At 47.3% G+C, this 20,482-nt stretch overlaps 1 protein-coding gene across 10 annotated transcripts in view; it reads left to right on the top strand.

Moving 5' to 3' along the window:
- CTIF (cap binding complex dependent translation initiation factor) overlaps positions 1–20,482 on the top strand; it is a 303,950-nt gene that overhangs the window by 194,290 nt on the left and 89,178 nt on the right. For 7 of the 10 annotated variants that reach the window (XM_029218905.1, XM_029218890.1, XM_029218881.1 and 4 more), the window contains 2 exons: positions 15,062–15,554; positions 18,257–18,556. In XM_029218905.1, coding sequence (XP_029074738.1) covers positions 15,062–15,554; positions 18,257–18,556 — 793 coding nt within the window. The remainder of the gene's footprint in view (positions 1–15,061; positions 15,555–18,256; positions 18,557–20,482) is intronic. The other 3 variants (XM_029218915.1, XM_029218897.1, XM_029218865.1) reach the window with 1 other exon arrangement.

The raw sequence follows: 20,482 nt of genomic DNA, 5'->3' as shown, positions 1-20,482 counted from the left end.
GAGATTTAGAGAAGGTTTTCACACATCTGAGGGAAGTAGATGCTTTTAAGTGTTCACAAGAGGAGCGCCCAAGGCCGTAGGTGGCAGAGACTAGGGAAGCCAGACTAATTTCGTGAGGGGTCTAGAGATAGAGGGGGCACCCTGGGGGCTGGGGAAGGCTCCTGGGCGGGTCTGGGCCTCAAAGCCTGGGTGGGATTAGGAGAGGTATTGAGAGACTCCTTAGGGAGAGCTGAACAGCTTTTATCACCCCCTCCCCCAACTCCCAGCTTCTCTCAGAGTGTTCCAGGAGCTATGTGGCCTTGGGCAAGCCCATCGATACCTCTGCTGAACCTCCAGACAGAGGTTCACTAATTAAACATGTTTAATTAATGAAGCAGTCAATGAACCAGCCTTTCCCCTCCTCCCTCATTCCTTTGTTCATTCATTCTGTAGTTGGTGTGAAAAATCTTTTCTCTGCCTCAGGGTGAAGAGTCAGACCCTCTCATTTCCATCCCAGAGCATCCCTTTCGCCAGGTAAACATCTGGTCTGTAAAGCTTTCAGTCCACTGAGTGGAAGACTGAACTTCTTAACGTGAACTCTTGCCTCGGCTGGCAGAGGTCTCAGCCCTGAATCATTTCCTACCCAACTCTGAGCGAAAGGAGAGCCGCACAGTCTGCTGGGGTGGGAGCCTCTAAAGCTTTGCTGACCATCCAAGGCAGCAGGAGCACTCCTGAGCACGTGATGCTCCTTGCGCGTTGTCAGGGGAACCTGGTGCAGGAGTGTGCCTGACACTCAAAGCCGGCTGGGAAGGTGCTGGTGTTCCTGCCATGATGTGGATGAGGGCAATTACAGGCGGGGCATTTATCTAAGTGGCTAGTAATGCCCCAGTTCTCCAGACCTAAGACCTCCTAAGACCTCAGAAAAGTCGTTGTTAAATCCAATCATGTAGCGTTTCAGGCAGTACCTTAGAGCAGAAACACAGATCCAAGTTCCAGTACAGGCTTTAAACCACTAACTAACTGGGCAACCTGAGGGGAACGAAGCAACCTCCCTGAACCTTGGCTTTCTCATATGTAAGACCAAGCTTTCTCATGCTGTCTCTCGTGTATCTTCACAGCCACCCCGGAGCTGGGGGCCGACACAGCTAGGGAAAGAGACACAGAGGGGTGAAATCCCCCCAAGCCAGGCTCTGAGCTGGCTGTAGTCTCACAGACAGACCAGACGAGGAGTGTCCTACAGAACAGACTCAGTGGGTTTCCAGCACCTAATTCAGCCCCGAGTGTATCTTAGGTGCTCAGTTAACACAGGCCACTCTGATCCTTGTCTCTTTGGTAAAAGCCAATGTCATGTTTCCCTTGGTTGGCTCCCTGAAGAGGGAGATAAGTCTCCGCTATGCTTTTCCTTGCTAAGCTTCCCATTCTGCAAACTGGAGCAGCCTTGTGTGGCGGGTGACCCTTGTTTCCGTGCCCCACATGCCGAGCTAAGCTAAACAGCCCCGGAGCTGTGTGCCTGAGCCCCTACATTTCAGCTCGTGCTTTGTCACGGCAGCGGCGGTGGCAGGGGAGGTGGGACCTGTGCGGGGCATGTGTAGGTGGGCAGGAGTGGAGGCGCCTAGGCTAGTAATAAGCAGTCATCACTTTCTGAAAGCAAGAAATATGAGCCCATGCATAGTTCTCAAACCACTCACCCTAGGAATTTTGCTTTCAGAAATTTTTAAGCAGACCTACAAATTATGTGGTGAAGTGTCCGACATTGAGAGAACCATAGTAAGTTGGTGGCCCTCAGAATATCTAGTCGGGAGTGATTATGAAATAAAAAATGAACAGAGAGACGTTTGTCTGCATTTGGACTGCTGCTAAAATCATTTTTAAAAACAAAATCTGAAGTTATTCTCCCTACACCCACCTCCCAAAATGCAGCTGTGGTCTTCGAAGAAGTTTTTTTTTTTTTTCTTAATAAAAGAGAACAGTCTTAGAGTGGAACAAGACGTCTGATTTCAGAACCCAAAGAAGAAAGAATAAACTAAATGAGTGATGGAAAAAGCATACTGACAATTTCCGTCCTCAAAAAAAAATAAGCATTATTTTCCTAACAGCAGGTGTTGCCAGTAGCACAAATGGAATATTAACCTTATCTCCTAAGCCATTCCTTCCCCCGCCCTGCCCCCACCGGAGGAAACTTCCCCCGAGAGATTAGAACATAATAAGCAGACAGGGAGGTGGATTTTTGCCCCTTTTGGCTCGCGGGGCTGCATGTTTAGTATGTCTCAGAAACCTGGACCCACATATCTGGGGATCTGAGACCAAATGTGGCTTCCTTACCCACCACTGGGAGCAACAGTGCCTCATCCCCAGATCAGCCAAACCTAAACCCACAGGTTTCGTGGTGAGCAGCCAGCTGGCCCCTGAAGGAAGGTATCGACGAAACCCAGGGCCAGCAAACACAGAAGAGAGGAGCTGGTTTTGGCCAGCTCAGCCAGCAGCCGCTGACAAATATTGTGAATGGCCACAGCAGGGGAGCCTGGGTCTCCATTGTTGGAGCCCAAGACCCAGCCCCAAGTCTGTTCCAGGAGTTAAGGCCCTCTCAGCCCTTTTCCAGGCCAAGGACATGGGCCTCATGTGGTCATCACCACAGCAGGTCTCAGCGGTAACTCAGCCCTTCTCTCCTGAGGGGGCTGGATCTGAGGGCAAGTGGGAGACAGGAGGTGGACGCTTGGGAGCCGTGACTGGCTCACAGGCTGGGTACACTCCTGGGAGCTTCTGCAAGGCCCTCTGGTGCGGGACTTCTCCTCACTGAGCCTCAGTTGGCTTATCTGTAAAATGGGAAGAAAGATTCTTGACTGGCCTGCACAGAGAGACCAGTCCCAATGATCACTAGCCCTGAAAATTAAGCAGGAAGGAAGAAAAGGGGCTCCATGCCCCATGCCCCTCCTCCAAGGGCATCTGGCTCTTCCCTGCCCTCCTAGGGGCCACGCAGCCAATCTCATTTGCTGTCCAGCCCCATATCAGCCCTCCTTTTGAATCATGAGTCTTGTCTGCCCAGTTAAAAGGGCGCCCTTGAGGGTAGACTCCCAAGCCTCTCCTCGCCCCGCTGTGGACATCACTCCACGTGTGCAAAGGAACTGCCACCCAGGCAGAGTGAGTCTGAAAACAACCACTAATGCTCAGCAACCTCGGGCATTCTTCTTGGTCATTGCTGTGTTGACAGGGCCGGCCGGCTCCAAAGCCTTTTGAACTAGGAGGACATGGAGTTCCAGGCCCCTGAAAATTTCCAGGAAAGAATAGAAGAAGCTCTCCAAGGCCTAGCTGATTTCTTTCTGAGACCTTGACCAGCCATGTAGAAATTACCTTTTTCCTCCTCCACGTGAAGAGAAATGGATTTTGGTGGGGGCAGGGGGGGTGCGGGAGGGGGCGGAAAGCTGGGGGAGATGCTGGGCAAAGAGAGGGGAATCCCTGATATGGCAAGTGGGAAGCCAGTCTCAAGACAGATGCTGGGAAGGGCTTGGTCAGCCATTCTTTGGGGGCATTCCTTGGGCCATAGCTGCAGGCACCACAAAAGTTCTAAATAAGGATGACAGAAGTTGTGAGAAGCAAGCGTTATCTGCCAGGGAATTTCCAAGGTTCTTCTCCGGGCTTAAAAATTACACTCAAAGAACAAAGAGAGTGGAAGGGAAAAGGGCCAGTTAATTTAAAGTAATTAAAAAATAAAAGTAGGGAGAATTTACAAAACGTCACGGCACGTGGTGCCACGGGGAGTTGGTGGGCCGTGAAATTTCTTCCGTGCTCTCCCAATGCTTCTCAGAACGAGGGATCCAGGCTCCTGAGCTGACCTGTGTCTCGGGCATCTGGCACCTCTGAAGGCCAGTTGGTGATCCTAAGAGGAATCCAACTCAGTGAGTCACTTTGCTGATGGGGCCCAGCTCGTCCCCGTTCCCTGGGTGCCCTGCCCTGCCCTGAATGCAAACGGACCTTCTTCCAGAACTTAGTGTTAGGCCCGTGATGACCCCTGTTTTTAGAGTGAGATCATCAGGGAATGAAACTGAGTGCCAGTGGCGGTGGTGGCAGTGGTGGGATTGGGTGGAGGGGCTGCCTCTTCTGACTCTGCTGTATTGCCTCTTAAGTTATTAAAATAAATACAACTAGAAACCCTGGACATCTAAGTATACAAACAAACATAAGAGAACTCTGAAAGGCAGCAAGAAGAAGTCAGACTGGGTGGGGACCTTGGCACCTGAGGGATGACACAGCAGTGACGTGCTTGAGTTTTCTTCTCAGCCTCATAAATCCCAGACTTGGAGTGAAAGAAGCCGGCAACCCAGAAACACCCACAGGCGCAGGCAGACCAAAATGGCCACAACAAAAGCCTTCCCTCTGCAGCCGAAGAACCAGGCAAGGGGCGGACTCTTAAGACAGAAAACTCTTAGACAATAACTGTTCTACTTCAGGCAAACGCCCTAGAGAAAACTGGCTCCACCCCACGCGTGCCAGTAAGGGCCAAACGAGGGGCTGAGATTCCACCTTTGCCAGGCTGTGACGAGGCACCCAAACCTTGCCAGGCTGGTGTCAGTGAAGCTGGGTGGGGAGTTGAGACTCAACCCTGGAGGTCACTGAGCACCCCTCCCTCTGTGTCAGTGGAGGCCACGTGGGGAGCGACACCCTGCCCCTCCTAGCCAAGGAGGTGTCTGTGTGTGGAACCAGAACCCCCCACTGTGCCCAGCATTAAAGAGGACCCCCTTTGCTCTGTCAGAGAAGACCCAGTGGGGAACCTGACTTCTCCCCCGACCCCGCAGTATTGAGGCAGCACAGCCCTTTCTACTATCGGGCCAAGGTAAGAGGAAGCCAGCCAAACAGAAGATTTGATTAAGTCCAGAGTCTCGTAACATAATAACCAAGATGTCCAGCTTTCAACTGAAAATCTTCTGTCACACCAAAACCTTGAAAGATCTCAACTGAATGAAAAAAGTCAATACCAAAATAACAAGAGATATTAGAATTATCTGACAAAGATTTTAAAGTCATCAGCATAAAAACGCTTCAAAGAACAATTTGGAACACACTTGACACAAATGAAAAAAATACGTCTCAGCATATAACAAAGAATCAAATGAAAACTTGAGTTAAATAAAAAACTCAATGGATGGACTCAACAGCAGAATGGAGGGGACAAGGGAGACCAGTGTCCTGGAAGATAGAACAATATAAATGATCTAGTCTGAGCAACAGCAAGAAAACAGACTGAAAAGAGTGAACTGAGCTTCACAGACCTGAGGGACCATAACTGAAAATCTAACAGACATGTCATCCGGGAGGTAGAGGAAAAAAAGGGTGTGACTGAAAAATGACCCAAAGAAATAATGATTGAAAACTTCTCATACATTGCTGCTGGGAATGTAAAATGGTACAGCCTCTCTGGAAAACAGTTTGACAGTTTCGTTAAAAATTAAATACGCAACTACCCTATGACCCAGCAATGGTGCTCACAGGCATTTATTCCAGAGAAATGAAAACTATGTCCACACAAAAACCTGTAAACAAATGTTCCCAGCAGCTGTCTGCACAATAGCCAGCAACTGGAAACAACCCACATGTCCTTCAGTGGGTAAATGACTAAACTCACTGATACATCCACACCATGGAATACTACTCAGGAGTGAAAAAGGAACGACTATGGATACATGCAGCCACCTGGATGGATCGCCAGGGAATTATGCTGAGTGAGAAAAGCCAGTCCCACTGGGCTAAATACTGTATGTATATAACATTCTTGAGATGACAAAATTGTAGAAATGGAGACTGGATTAGTTGTTGCCAGAGGCTAAGGAGGAGGTGGTGGGAGGAAAGTAAATGTTGCTATCAAAGGGCAACATGGAAGATCCTGGTGGTGATGGAAATGTTCTGTCTTGATTGTATCAGTGTCAAAATCTTGGTTGTGATCTTGAACTATAGTTTTGCAAGATGTTACCATGGAAGGAAACTGGGTAAAGGATACAAAAGATCTCTCTGTGTTCTTTCTTACAACTGCATTTGAATCTATAATTATCCCACAATAGAAAGTTTAAAAAAATAAATTTATGTTCATTTAGAAAACACAAAAAGGAAGAGAAAAATCCTCATCCCATCCCCTAGAGATAATGACTGTTAGCATTTTGGTGTGTATCCTTCCAGTTTTTCTATGCATATGCATACTTGCCTTAAAAAACAGCACCATGCTGCATGTATTACAACACATGCTACAGAGTGAATTTTTCACCATGTTCTTAGTTTCCCCACAGTCCGTTTTTCACTGCTGTTCTAAACACTGCTGAGATGAATATCCTTATTCCTACATCCCTGTGCTTTGATTATTTCCTTTGGATAAGTTGTCACACGTGGATACATTGCAAGGTCCAGTGGTTTACATGTTTTAGAGGCTTTTGTAACCAATTGTCAAATTTCCCTCCAGAAACATACTAATTTCTACTTCTAATATACAGTGGGTTGTAAGTTACTGTTTGTGTGGAAAGAAAAAGAAGCTTATACACCTGTCTCTCACTTAACAACTTTAATTCCCCCTGAAAACCCTGCCACTTAGGGAAAGCTTTTCTTTTAATTTTTTATTTTTATACAATGTTTAAAGGTTACTTTCCATTTACAGTTATTACAAAATATCAGATATATTCCCAGTGTTGTACAGCACATCCTTGAACCTATCTTACGCCCAGTAGTTTGTGCCTCCCACTCCCCCACCCCTATATTGCCCCTCTGCCCTCCCCACTGGTAACCGCTAGTTTGTTTTCTGTATCTGTGAGTCTGCTTCTTTTTATTCACTAGTTTGTTGTACTTTTTAGATTCCACATACAAGCAATACCATACAGTATGTATCTTTCTCTGACTTATTTCACTTAGCATAATGCCCTCCAAGTCCATCTATGTTGTTGCAAATGGCAAGATTTCATTCTTTTTTATGGCTGAGTAGTAGCCCATTGTGTGTGTCTGTGTCTCTGTGTGTGTGTGTGTGTGTGTGTGTGTGTGTGTGTGTGTGTGTACCACATCTTCTTTATCCATTCATCTGTTGATGGACACTTAGGTTGCTTCCATATCTTGGAAATTGTAAATAATGCTGATATGAACACTGAGGTGCATGTATCTTTTCAAATTAGTGTCTTTGGGTTTTTCGGATATTTACTCAGGAGTGAAATTGCTGGGTCACGTGGTAGTTCTATTTTTTTGTTTTTTTGAGAAACCTCCATACCGTTTTCCACAGAGGCTGCCCCAATTTACATTCCCACCAACAGTGCACGAGGGTTCCCTTTTCTCCACATCCTCACCAACATTTGATATCGGTAGAAAGGAAAGCTTTTCAATGAAAAATTTTTCATTAATTTGAATGGGAAAATGATCCATATAACCCCAACCCAAGGCACCCCCAAATTTTCACAGGTACAGAATTATTGCCGCTCGGTCCAGATGGCAGAATAGAAGGATGCGGAATTTGTCGCTCCTCACAAGTTCGTCAAAAAGACATTTACAAATGGAATAATTCCCATAGAGCTCCTGCTGAACAGTAGTGGTAGACTTTGGACACCTAAAAAAATGAAAGAAAGAAGAAAAAAGAAAAAAAAGAATCAAAAAAGAGACCAGCAACGCTGGCAAGAAGCTGAAGGTGAGGAGAGGTCCCCACATTAAGAAAGACTCCCTCATGGAGGGGAAATGAGCTGGGACAGAAAAGGAACTTTGGGGGATCAAAGGAGAACACAGCAGATGGTCTATGGAAGGCAAGACAAAGTAAGAACCACACGCATGATCTAGACGGCAGCTCCGTGCATTCCAGCCTGAATCGTGAGTCACCTGTTGTGAAGGGGAGCTGGGTGCTAGAAAGAGGGGTTTGGAGTGCAGAGCCAGGGAGAGGACAGCTCTTGGCTGTGAGAAAACAGCCTGAAGGGACAGGAGCGAGGGGCACCACAACCGGGAAAGTCTGTGGAAAAAGCCTGAGACACCATAGCAAGGCGTCGTAGTAGCGTGGCATGCAAGGGGCGGAGCTGCCATTATAAACCCCTTCCCCATCCGCTTCTTCTGCCTCTGTGGGCATTGGGAGGGGCTCCCACCAGAGCAGGCCCGCCCGCCCCTCGTGCCAGGGTCATCTTTGCCTGCACCGCCCACCCCAAAACCTCCTTGGGAATCAGCTCTGGGCACCCCTGCCTGGGACAAGAGTCCACCGAGGGGACTCTTGGCAGGGTCAGAGGGCTGAAGCGTGGGGTTGGAAGAACAGACCTGGGGAGAGAAACGCAGTTGGCCACGCAGATACAATAGAGGGGACAGGACTGAGGGGACGCGTGGCCAGGAATGCCCCTAGATGAAGCGGGGTCTGCCTGGAAAGCAAGGCATCATTGTTGAGAGACGCACAGGGGGCAGGGGCAACAATGCTCCCATACACCAGCTCCTACCACTGCGGGTACTGGGAGTACCCAGGTGGGCTCCAAGCAGCTGCTGCTTTTGCTCCCACTCACCTGGGCAAGGGTCAGATGCCTGAGGGTGGCACACAGGCAGAGGTGGGGTTAACACCAGAACTGGGGCTTCCCTGGTGGCGCAGCGGTTGAGAGTCCGCCTGCCGATGCAGGGGACACGGGTTCGTGCCCCGGTCCGGGAAGATCCCACATGCCGCGGAGCGGCTGGCCCCGTGAGCCATGGCCGCTGAACCTGCGCGTCTGGAGCCTGTGCTCCGCAATGGGAGAGGCCACAACTGTGAGAGGCCCACATACCGCAAAAAAAAAAAAAAAGAAAGAAAAAAGAATGAAAAGAATTGAGGACAGTCTCAGAGACCTCTCAAACGCACCAACATTCGAATTATAGGGGTCCCAGAAGAAGAAGAGAAAGGGAAAGGGCCTGAGAAAATATTTGAAGATATTATAGTCAAAACTTCCCAGAGAGAAGTTCCAGAGAGTTCTCTGGAAGCGCAGAGAGTTCCATACAGGATAAACTGAAGGAGAAACATGCCAACACACATATTAATCAAACTTACAAAAATTAAATACAAAGAAAAAGTATTAAAAGCAGCAAGGGAAAAGCAACAAATAACCTACAAGGGAATCCCCATAAGGTTATCAGCTGATTTTTCAGAGAAACTTTGCAGGCCAGAAAGGAATGGCAGGGCAGATTTAAAGTGATGAAAGGGAAGAACCTACAACCAAAAGATTACTCTATCCGGCAAGGATCTCATTTAGACTCAAGAGAGAAATCAAAAGCTTTACGGACAAGCAAAAGCTAAGAGAATTCAGCACCACCAAACCACCATTACAACAAATGCTAAAGGAACTTCTCTAGGTGGGAAACACAAGAAAAGAAAAAGACCTACAAAAACAAACCCAAAACAATTAAGAAAATGGTAATAGGAACATACATATCTATAATTACCTTGAATGTAAATGGATTAAATGCTCCAACAAAAAGACACAGACTAGCTGAATGGATACAAAAACAAGACCTGTACATATGCTGTCTACAAGAGACCCACTTCAGACCTAGGGACACATACAGACTGAAAGTGAGGGGATGGAAAAAGATATTCCATGCGAATGAGAATCAGAAGAAAGCTGGAGTAACAATACTCATATCAGACAAGATAGACTTTAAAATAAAGAATGTTACAAGAGACAAGGAAGGACACTACATAATGATCAAAGGATCAATCCAAGAAAAAGATATAGCAATTGTAAATATCTATGCACCCAGCATAGGAGCACCTCAATACATAAGGCATATGCTAACAGCCATAAAAGGGGAAATCAACAGTAACACAATATTAGTGGGGGACTTTAACACCCCACTTACACTAATGGACAGATCATCCAAACAGAAAATAAATAAGGAAACACAAGCTTTAAATGACACAGTAGACCAAATAGATTTAATTGATATTTATAGGTCATTCCACCCGAAAGTAGCAGAATACACTTTCTTCTCAAGTGCTCACAGAACATTCACCGGGACAGATCACATCTTGGGTCACAAATCAATTTAAGAAAGTTGAAATCATATCAGGCATCTTTTCTGACCACAACACTATGATATTAGAAATCAATTACAGGGAAAAAAACTGTAAAAAATACAAACATATGGAGGCTAAACAATACACTACTAAACAACCAAGAGATCACTGAAGAAATTAAAGAGGAAATCAAAAAATACCTAGAAACAAATGACAACGAAAACACGATGACCCAAAACCTATGGGATGCAGCAAGAGCAGTTCTAAGAGGGAAGTTTATAGCAATACAATCCTACCTCAAGAAACAAGATAAATCTCAAATAAACAAGCTAACCTTACATCTAAAGCAACTAGAGAAAGAAGAACAAACAAAACCCAAAGTTAGTAGAAAGAAAGAAATCATTAAGATCAGAGCAGAAATAAATGAAGTAGAAATGAAGAAAGCAATGGCAAAGATCAATAACACTAAAAGCTGGTTCTTTGAGGAGATAAACAAAACTGATAAACCTTTAGCCAGACTCATCAAGAAAAAAAGGGAAAGGATCAAATCAGTAGAATTAGAAATGAAACAGAAGTTACGACTGACACCATAGAAATACAAAGGATCAGAAGAGAGTACTACAAGCAACTATATGCCAATAAAATGGATAACCTGGAACAAATGCACAAATTCTTAGAAAAGCACAACCTTCCAAGACTGAACCAAGAAGAAATAAAAAATATGAATAGACCAATCACAAGCACTGAAATTGAAATTGTGATTTAAAATCTTCCAACAAACAAAAGTCCAGGACAAGATGGCTTCACAGGTGAATTCTATCAAACATTTAGAGAAGAGCTAACACCGATCCTTCTCAAACTCTTCCAAAAAATTGCAGAGGGTGGAACACTCGCAAACTCATTCTACAAGCCTACCATCACCCTGATAGCAAAACCAGACAAAGATATCACAAAAAAAGAAAATTACAGGCCAGTATCACTGATGAACATAGATGTAAAAATCCTCAACAAAATACTAGCAAACAGAATCCAACAACACATTAAAAGGATCATATAACATGATCAAGTGGGATTTATTCCAGGGATGCAAGGATTCTTCAATACATGCAGATTAATGTGTTACACCATATTAATAAATTAAAGAATAAAAACCATTTGATCATCTCAATAGATGCAGAAAAAGCTTTTGACAAAATTCAACACCTATTTATGATAAAAACTCTCCAGAAAGTGGGCATAGAGGGAAGCTACCTCAACATAATAAAGGCCATATACGACAAACCCACAGCCAACATCATTCTCAGTGGTGAAAAACTGAAAGCATTTCCTCTAAGGTCAGGAACAAGACAAGGGTGTCCACTCTCACCACTACTATTCAACGTAGTTTTGGAAGTCCTAGCCACAACAATCAGAGAAGAAAATGAAATAAAAGGAATATAAATTTGAAAAGAAGAAGTAAAACTGTCACTGTTCGCAAATGACGTGATACTATACAGGGAAAATCCTAAAGATGCCACCAGAAAACTACTAGAGCTAATCAATGAATTTGGTAAAGTTGCAGGATACAAAATTAATACTCAGAAATCTCTTTCATTCTTATATACTAACAACTAAAGGGCAGAAAGAGAAATTAAGGAAATAATCCCATTCACCATTGCAACAAAAAGAATAAAATATCTAGGAATAAACCTACCTAAGGAGGCAAAAGACCTGTACTCAGAAAACTATAAAACACTGATGAAAGAAATCAAAGATGACATAAATAGGTGGAGCAATATACCATGTTCTTGGATTGGAAGAATCAATATTGTGAAAATGACTATACTACCCAAAGCAATCTACAGATTCAATGCAATCCCTATCAAATTACCAATGGCATTTTTCACAGAACTAGAACAAAAAATTTTACAATTTGTATGGAAACACAAAAGACCCCAGAGAGCCAAAGCAATCTTGAGAAAGAAAAACAGAGCTGGAGGAATCAGGCTCCCTGACTTCAGACTATACTACAAAGCTACAGTAATCAAGACAGTATGGTACTGGCACAAAAAAACAGAAATATAGATCAATGGAACAGGATAGAAAGCCCAGAGATAAACCCATGCACATATGGTCACCTAATCTATGACAAAGGAGGCAAGAATATACAATGGAGAAAAGACAGCCTCTTCAATAAGTAGTGCTGGGAAAATTGGACAGCTCCATGTAAAAGAATGAAATTAGAACACTCCCTAACACCATACACAAAAATAAACTCAAAATGGATTAAAGACCTAAATGTAAGACCAGACACTATAAAGCTCTTAGAGGAAAACATAGGCAGAACACTCATTGACATAAACCACAGCAACATCTTTTTTGATCCACCTCCTAGAGTAATGAAAATTAAAACAAAAATAAACAAATGGGACCTAATGAAACTTAAAAGCTTTTGCACAGCAAAGGAGACCTTAAAGAAGATGAAAAGACAACCCTCAGAATGGGAGAAAATATTTGCAAATGAAGCAAATGACAAAGGATTAATCTCCAAAGTATACAAGCAGCTCATACAGCTCAATATCAAAAAAGCAAACAACCCAATCAAAAAATGGGCGGAAGACCTAAAAAGACATTTCTCCAAAGAAGACATACAGATGGCCAACAAACACATGAAAAGATGCTCAACATCACTAATTATTAGAGAAATGCAAATCAAAACTACAATGAGGTATCACCTCACACTGGTCAGAATGGCTGTCATCAAAAAACCTACAAACAGTAAATGCTGGAGAGGTTGTGGAGAAAAGGGAACCCTCATACACTGTTGGTGGGAATGTAAATTGATACAGCCACTATGGAGAACAGTATGGAGGTTCCTTAAAAAACTAAAAATAGAGCTACCATATGGTCCCACTACTGGACCTATACCCAGAGAAAACCATAATTCAGAAAAACACATGCACCCCAATGTTCGTAGCAGCACTATTTACGATAGCCAGGACATGGAAGCAACCTAAATGTCCATCGACTGAGGAATGGATAAAGAAGATGTGGTACATATATACAATGGAATATTACTCAGCCATAAAAAGGAATGAAATTGGGTCATTTGTAGAGATGTGGATGGACTTAGAGAGTGTCATACAGAGTGAAGTAAGTCAGAAAGAGAAAAGCAAATATCGTATAATAACGTGTATATGTGGAATCTAGAAAAATGGTATAGATGATCTTAGTTGCAAAGCAGAAATAGAGACACAGACTTAGAGGACAAATGTATGGCTACCAAGGGGGAAAGGGGTGGGGTGGGAGGAACTGGGAGACTAGGATTGACACATATACATTATTGATACTATGTATAAAATGCACAACTGATGGGAACATGCTGTATAGTACAGGGAACTCACGTAGTGCACTGTGGTAACCTAAATGGGAGGGAAGTCCAAAAGGGAAGGGATATCTGTATGTGTATGGCTGATTCCTTTTGTTGTGTGGTGGAGGCTAACACAACATTGTAAGGCAACCATACTCCAATAAAAATTAATACAAAAAAATTTATCAAGTGAACAGTGAAATTGAGTTTATATAAGTAATAATAATTTTAGAGCAAATAAATATAATTTGTTCATGAAATGCAGTGCAGCGAAGTTCTGTTCTACCTGCCAAAGAGATGGATCACAGACTGGGGCAGGGGCCTCATTCCCTAGAATGTAACGTCTTCTCTCCACTTCTTCACTGGCTTTACAACTTTGAGAGGCTCATGGTTATCCTGTTCTCCAAATGCACTTCAAATAAGGTTATGGCATGGAAAACACCGTGAGGGTGAAACAGAGGTGGAACACAGGAGTGCTTCAGTGATGGAAGCAGCCCTTGAGCTGCTGGACTGAAGGGTCCTCAGAATACCCCCACCCCCTTGCTCTCCCTTAGTCTTCAGATCAACACGTTTGGGGTTTGTCCCGTGATGTACACCTCAAATTTGTTCCATATGATAATCTCTGCTTTGAAATTGTCAAAAAAAACTCGATGAGCCTGTCTGCCTAAAACCACCATGTTAAATATCACTTCTGTATTGCTCAGCTCGGGCTGCCATAACAAAATACCACAGACCGGGTGGGTAAACAACAGAAATTTACTTTCTCACAGTTCTGGAGGCTGGAAGTCCAAGGTCAAGGTATTGGGTTTGGTTTCTTCTGAGGCCTCTCTCCTTGGCTTGTAGGTGGCCGCCTTCTGGCTGTGTCCTCACATGGGATTTCTTCTCTGTACCTGCATCCCTGGTGTCTCTGTGCGTTCAGATTTCCTCTTATTATAAGGATACCAGTCATGGGAATTCGCTGGCGGTCCAGTGGTTAGGACTCAGTGCTTTCACTGCCAGGGCCCGGGTTCCATCCCTGGTTCCCGCAAGGCATGCAGCACGGCCGAAAATAATAATAATAATAAGGATACCAGTCAAATTAGATTAAGGCCCACCCTAACTGCCTCATTTTAACTTAATCACCTCTTTAAAAGTCCTATCTCCAAATGCAGTCACATGCTGAGGTCCTAGGGGTTGAGGCTTCAACATATGAATTTGAGAGAAACACGATTCTGCCTGTAACAGTTTCTTATAGCATATTTTGTTAGTGGGTTTGGGGGCAGAAATGTCAGTGTACCCAAAGAAAGGCTGTGTAACAAATGGTATAACTCTTCATGAGTCATGATGGTTAAAAAGTCATTAACAGGATAGTTGTTATCAGATGCAGGTCTGTGTATATATCTTTACTGGAACATGTATAGAATATGTTCACAAAATGATAATGGCTACTTCAAGAAAACATACTGGGTGTCTGGGAACAGTCAGGAGGATTCGCTATATACTCTGTCATTGTAATTTTGTTCCCTACACGTGTACTAACGCATATTCTAATAAGGGAATAAAATACTTATTTTAAGTCAAGGGTTGACTTAAATCCTATATAATCACAGGGAGCTGTCTGTCATATTCTCTGCTAGTATCCCTAAGCCCCATCACAAAGCCTGGTGCATAGGAGGCCTTCAGTAAGGGTATTGAAAAAATGAATAAATGAATTCCTTCTAACATTTGGACACAGGGACCCTGGCCAGCGGCCCCAGTGACCCTCTTTGTCTTTCCCCTTTGGTTTGCAGGCGGCAGCAGAGACCCCCAGGAGGGAACAAGCCGCAACAGCACGGTGACCACCCACCGGGCAGTGCCAAACACAACAGGGACCACCAGAAATCCTACCAGGGGGGCTCAGTGCCCCACCCCTCAGGGAGGTCCACCCATCACGGCTACAGCCAGAACCGGCGCTGGCACCACAGCAACATGAAGCATCCACCAGGCGACAAGGGGGAGGCAGGCGCCCACCGCAATGCCAAAGAGACCGTGACCATGGAGAGCCCCAAACTCGAGGACGCCCTGGGGGATGCCGGGCACAGCGGCCTCGAGCCCCCCTGCAGCCCTGATGCCCTGGCCCCGGTGGCTTCCGAGAGGCTGCCCCTGCTGCAGCCAGGCGGTCCAGAGGCTGAGACAAAGCGTAAAGACAGTATTATTCCCGAGCGCAGCGGGGAGCGGCCCAAAATTACCCTGCTCCAGTCTTCCAAAGACAGGCTGCGGCGAAGGCTGAAAGAAAAGGTACCGGTAATTGAATTTTCCTTGTTCTCTTGCATCAGGGAGGACAGCGCGAGGTAGGCATCTTGGTAGGTGGGCTCGGGGTTGCGGACCTGGGGAGCCTCGTGGAGGGAGGCTCATGTGGCCCCAGCACACCTGGTCAACGCTGCCTGAGGGACCCCCGGCCACCAGACGGCAGGCCCATGGCCAGCTCTGCATGTGAACCCCCTCCAGCACATTCCACCCTCCAAGAGTCCCGGGTGAACACTCGGTACCAGCCCCCAGCCTGAGAAGGGAGGGGAGGAAGAGGCATGTGCCTCCAGGTGATGGGAGGTGGGCAGAGAAGGCCTGGTTCTTCCCTCCAGCGTTATCTGGTGGCAGATACTGCCCTGTTAGTGCTAAAGGGCATCTAGGGAAAACACAGAGCCTATAACATAAGAATGCTTCTCCCGAAGGCGAGTACCAGGCTGCGCTCCCTGCCAGGGGAGAGCAAAGGTGAGTTGGGCAGAGTGCAGCAGACTGGCCTCAGCCTTGCCACTCCCCCCCTTCACCAATCAGCAGTAGGGAGGGGTCTAAGGGACAAAATTTAAGGAGGCACTCACTCTCAGCATCACACAGATGCCCATCCTGCACTGGCACAGCCCTGAGAAGGAGGGCCTCCTTAAATTTTGCTCCCCAGGAGCCTCACATTCCTCACCCTACTGCTGGCCCTGGTCTCTAAAGCCTAGTTCACAAATTCAGGAAGAGATGCCCCAAGCCTCCAGAGAAGGGCTGGAGCTCTGTCCCTGGCATCATTAAGTCCACTCTGAGCACCCTAGCTCCCCGTCCTCAGCCAAGGGTGCAGGTAAGGTCACCTTGGAAAGGAGCTGTTCCCAAGAAAGGCCAACTTGCCCCCAGCTTTCCTCCACGGAGTCCTCCTTTTGGGGCTTCTGCAGAGCTCGAAGTTCCGGGCTTCTCCCTGGCATCTCTCTACGGCCTTCTCTCCTCCACCTTTCACCTCCGAGGCCAGGTCCACACTCAGGCAGGACAAGGCAGGTCAGACCTTTTCCCTGATCGGTTCTCGAAGGTGACATGCTGCTGCTGGCATCCTTACAGCCCCGGGCCCCCACCCACTGCTCCCTGTGGGACGGGCGGCTGTGAGGTCCTGGAGGAAAGCCTCACTCATTCCCTTACATCCCAAAGATAAGAGCCTGGGAGAGCTTCGCAAGTGATGGCCAGTGTGTGGTCTTTGCCTGAGGAGCTTCTGGAACAGATTGCTGCAGTCCAGCCAGGGAGAGAGGACTGTTAATTCTCTCCAGCTCTACTGAATGTAACCGCAGTGCCACAGAGAGGAAACAACATGGGCTTTAGAGTCCAGCAAACCAGCTCAGTCTTCACTCTGCCTTTGACTGGTTAGGTGGCCTTGGGCAAGTCACCTAACCTCTCTGGGCACACCTTCCCCCCCCCCCCAGTTTACCCATCTGTAAAAATGGGTATAATACTATCCACCTTGCAGACAGACTGCAGATCAAATGCCATAAGCTGTGTGAAGACCCTCGAGGGGTTATTCTATACATACCGACCACTATTCCTGCCCTGGGGCCCACAGGGTTGGGGTGGGGAAGGAAGGGGGAGATAGAACAGGTAAGGTAGATCCATGGCGCCTATATTTCAGCTTCAAGAACTGCCCTCAGGTGAGGCCTCCTGGACTCCTGGACCAGGAGGAATGTGCTTAAGCAACAGCAGGGCTAAGGGAAAGCTATAGACCATCTAACCTAACCTCCTCGTGTTACCAGGGAGGAAAATGAGGCCCGGAGAGGGAAACCACTTCCCAGAGCCATCCAGCTAGAGACAGAGAGCAGGTTCTAAGACCTGGGTCTGAGCCTCCCAGCCCTGGATTCTTCTGTTGATGCTGGAAGGGCCAACATGGGGCTTCCCTTTATGTCCCTGAGCCTGCCCTTTAACCCTGGTCTCACATCCCAGCAGTTAAGTCAGTCATTTTCCTGGCCGCTAATCTATACTTCCGAGACATCAAATGCCATTTTCTTCCTCCCCCAGCGCAGGTCTGGTCCCAGTTGTAGTGAAACCACTCAAGGGTGCAGGGTTTTTTATCTGAAGTTTCCCTCCTCGAAGTGCCAGTTGTTTTCGTGGCACGTTGAAGGATTCCTCGGTGTGCAGTGCTTGTTGTAAAAAGCCAGCACAGTCTCCATAGGACACAATGCCAAGGCCGTGTCACAGGGATCCCCACACCCAGAGAACATGATGGTCCTCGGGCTGAAGGAGCCGAGGTCTGGAGGACAAGGTAGCCACTCCATGGGCACCTTTAACCAGCAGAGCAGGCATTTTGGATGCTACCTCCTTCCTGACCTAGTGTTCCTACCCTCGTTTTCTCTTGGCCCAATTTCTCATCTGTTATTTTATTTCATCTTTTTTAAGCCCCATTACATCATTTCTAGATTGAGATATTTAATGTGTATGAGGCAAAGCCAGTGTATATGAGAATCCTGGGTAAGAGCTGTAGCTCACAAGAAGGATCCACCCAGGGTGTCACAGGGGCCAAGAAAAGGGTCAGCAGAGAGCCTGGGGCCCCAGGGTCCATGGTGAAGGTCGGCATTCCCGGAGGGATCAGACCTCAGGTTCTAGAAGGTGGGGCGGGTCCTTTCTGAGGGTGGCAGGCCCCCTCCACTGGCCACCCCTCCGCAGAAAGCTGGGCTCCACTCAGGCGCGACTCGGTTTGTCTCCCGCACGCCCAGGATGAAGTGGCCGTGGAGACCACCAGCCCTCAGCAGAACAAGATGGACAAGTTGATTGAGATCCTGAACAGCATGAGAAACAACAGCAGCGACGTGGATGCCAAGCTCACCACCTTCATGGAAGAGGCCCAGAACTCGACCAACTCCGAGGAGATGCTGGGGGAGATCGTCCGCACCATCTACCAGAAGGCCGTGTCCGACCGCAGCTTTGCTTTCACGGCCGCCAAGCTCTGCGACAAGATGGCGCTCTTCATGGTGGAGGGGACCAAGTTCCGGAGCCTGCTTCTCAACATGCTTCAGGTAACGGACACCGACAGCTGCACCTCCCACCCCACCCGCCGGTGGGTTATTACTAGAGAGAAGGCTGCCGATTCTGACCACAGTTGAACTTTTCCCAAGTTCCACCCTTGCCCGATTAATTACAGAAAATAAAAAGGCACTCAAGGGGCAAGGGATGAGTGACCGGATTTGCGTGTGTTTGTGTGAGGGCTCCATGGTTACGATGGACCAATATAATTTTATAGGTGCTTCATGTTTAACCAGCCTTTCCCTCTTTCTATTTCCATGATAGGAGGGCTGGCTGTTGTCTTAATAGGCTCTGCTGTGACCTCTCCACGTCCCAGCAGACATACACTTACTGTGGACTTCTCTTTTCCTCCTCTTTCTCTTCCCCGGGACCACCCTCCAGACCCTGCAGGTGGTGCACTGGTTGTGGTTGGTGCTGAGATGGGTCTGAGAAAAAGGCATAAGGGCCTTGAGGAGGGAAGCTTTGATCTGTCTGCCAATGCGCCTGGGCTTCTTGAAAACACTTTTAGGGCCGAGGGGAAGCGTGGAGATCAAAGACCGTCTTGTTCCTTGGTGCTATCCCACTAAATCCCTCCACCCCAGAGAACTTAATCCCGCCCCTCTTTATTCCTTCCTCCGTGGGTGCCGGCGTCCAGCGATGGCTTTACTGGGGTGTGTAATGGGCACGGGCATGGGCACTTAGGCTGAACCCGGCACTGTTTGATCTCATAGGTGGAGAGCTGAAGGCCTATACCTGCTCTTTCGTCACGGGTGGTAGCAAGTGAACTGGTCCCAAAACTGGTGGCGTCAGCATGGTGGCCATGCCAGGCCCAGGGACTATTCCTGGGAGACTTGGCTGTGGAAAATCATCTGTAATCATGCTTTGTATCTTAGGCTAGTTGAGATATGAAATGAGTTTCAGTCCAGGTAGGGTAAAGCAATAGCTTAGAAGTTCTGAAAGTAGGATTACAGAGCTGGAAGAAACCACCTGCAGGTCTGTCTTAACGAGGGTGACCATATAATAGGTCATCCAAACCATGACACTTTTGAGACTGGAGGCTCTAGTCATAGTCAGGCCGAGACCCCAGGCGTTAACCAGGACATATGGTCACCCTGGTCTTAGCCACCTGGTTCGCAGTCTTCCCTCTCTTCCCTGAGAACAGGGTGGGGGGAGCCCCCTCCGAAGGCTGCCCATGGGCTCCATCCCCGCCATCCTCTCCTCTTCCCAGGGAGACTGCTCACTGCAACCCAAGCCTCGCTGGCCAGCCTGGGCTGCTTCTGTCCAGCTCCAGGCACCGATCGGGTTCCCATTCCTGGATTGCCCACGCTCCCCGGTGATGAATTCCCTTATTACCTGAGGGATTTGCACATCGGGCATGTTCCTCGCTCGCCGGAATGTCCTGAGAGAGTGTGGAGGGTGACAGTGGGAAGCAGCCTGTCTGCCACGTACAGCCAGGCACGGGGGAGTCAGGGACAGATTGGCCTTTGGCCTTGGCTCTTATCAAGAGAAGGGCCGGGATAGGGCAAGACTTCTAGACAGCAGTTGCCAGCTCCAAGTAACCTAGCCAGAGCCAGTGGCGGACAGACACACAGGGCGTGAGACGAGACGCACCCAGGAGGGAAGGGCAGCTGGCAGCAGGGGCCACCCAGGGTCCTGCCCCGGTCAGGCTTCTCTTCCAATGACCCGTGGTTAGAGCGGCCTTGCCCACAGTGTCCAGCAGAGCATCAGTCCTGGGAAATGCTCAGCCACGAACGGAGCTTCATGGCCCCTACACCCGCCTCTCCGTCAGCCCCAGAGTGGACTGGCTTAGGCCAGCAGGAAGGGAACCTGTTTGGCTGCACCCAACTCAGTGAAGTCCCCTTTGCATTCCCCAGCTAATGACTCCTTGTGGAATCAGTGTGCTGGGAGACACAGTTTGGCAAACGCTAGCGCAGGGAAAG

The sequence above is a fragment of the Monodon monoceros genome, unplaced genomic scaffold (genome assembly GCF_005190385.1).
Source record: "Monodon monoceros isolate NGI ecotype Baffin Bay Population unplaced genomic scaffold, NGI_Narwhal_1 Super_Scaffold_1, whole genome shotgun sequence".
Classification (NCBI taxonomy): domain Eukaryota; kingdom Metazoa; phylum Chordata; class Mammalia; order Artiodactyla; family Monodontidae; genus Monodon; species Monodon monoceros.
This window is presented reverse-complemented; position numbering and strand designations above follow the sequence as displayed.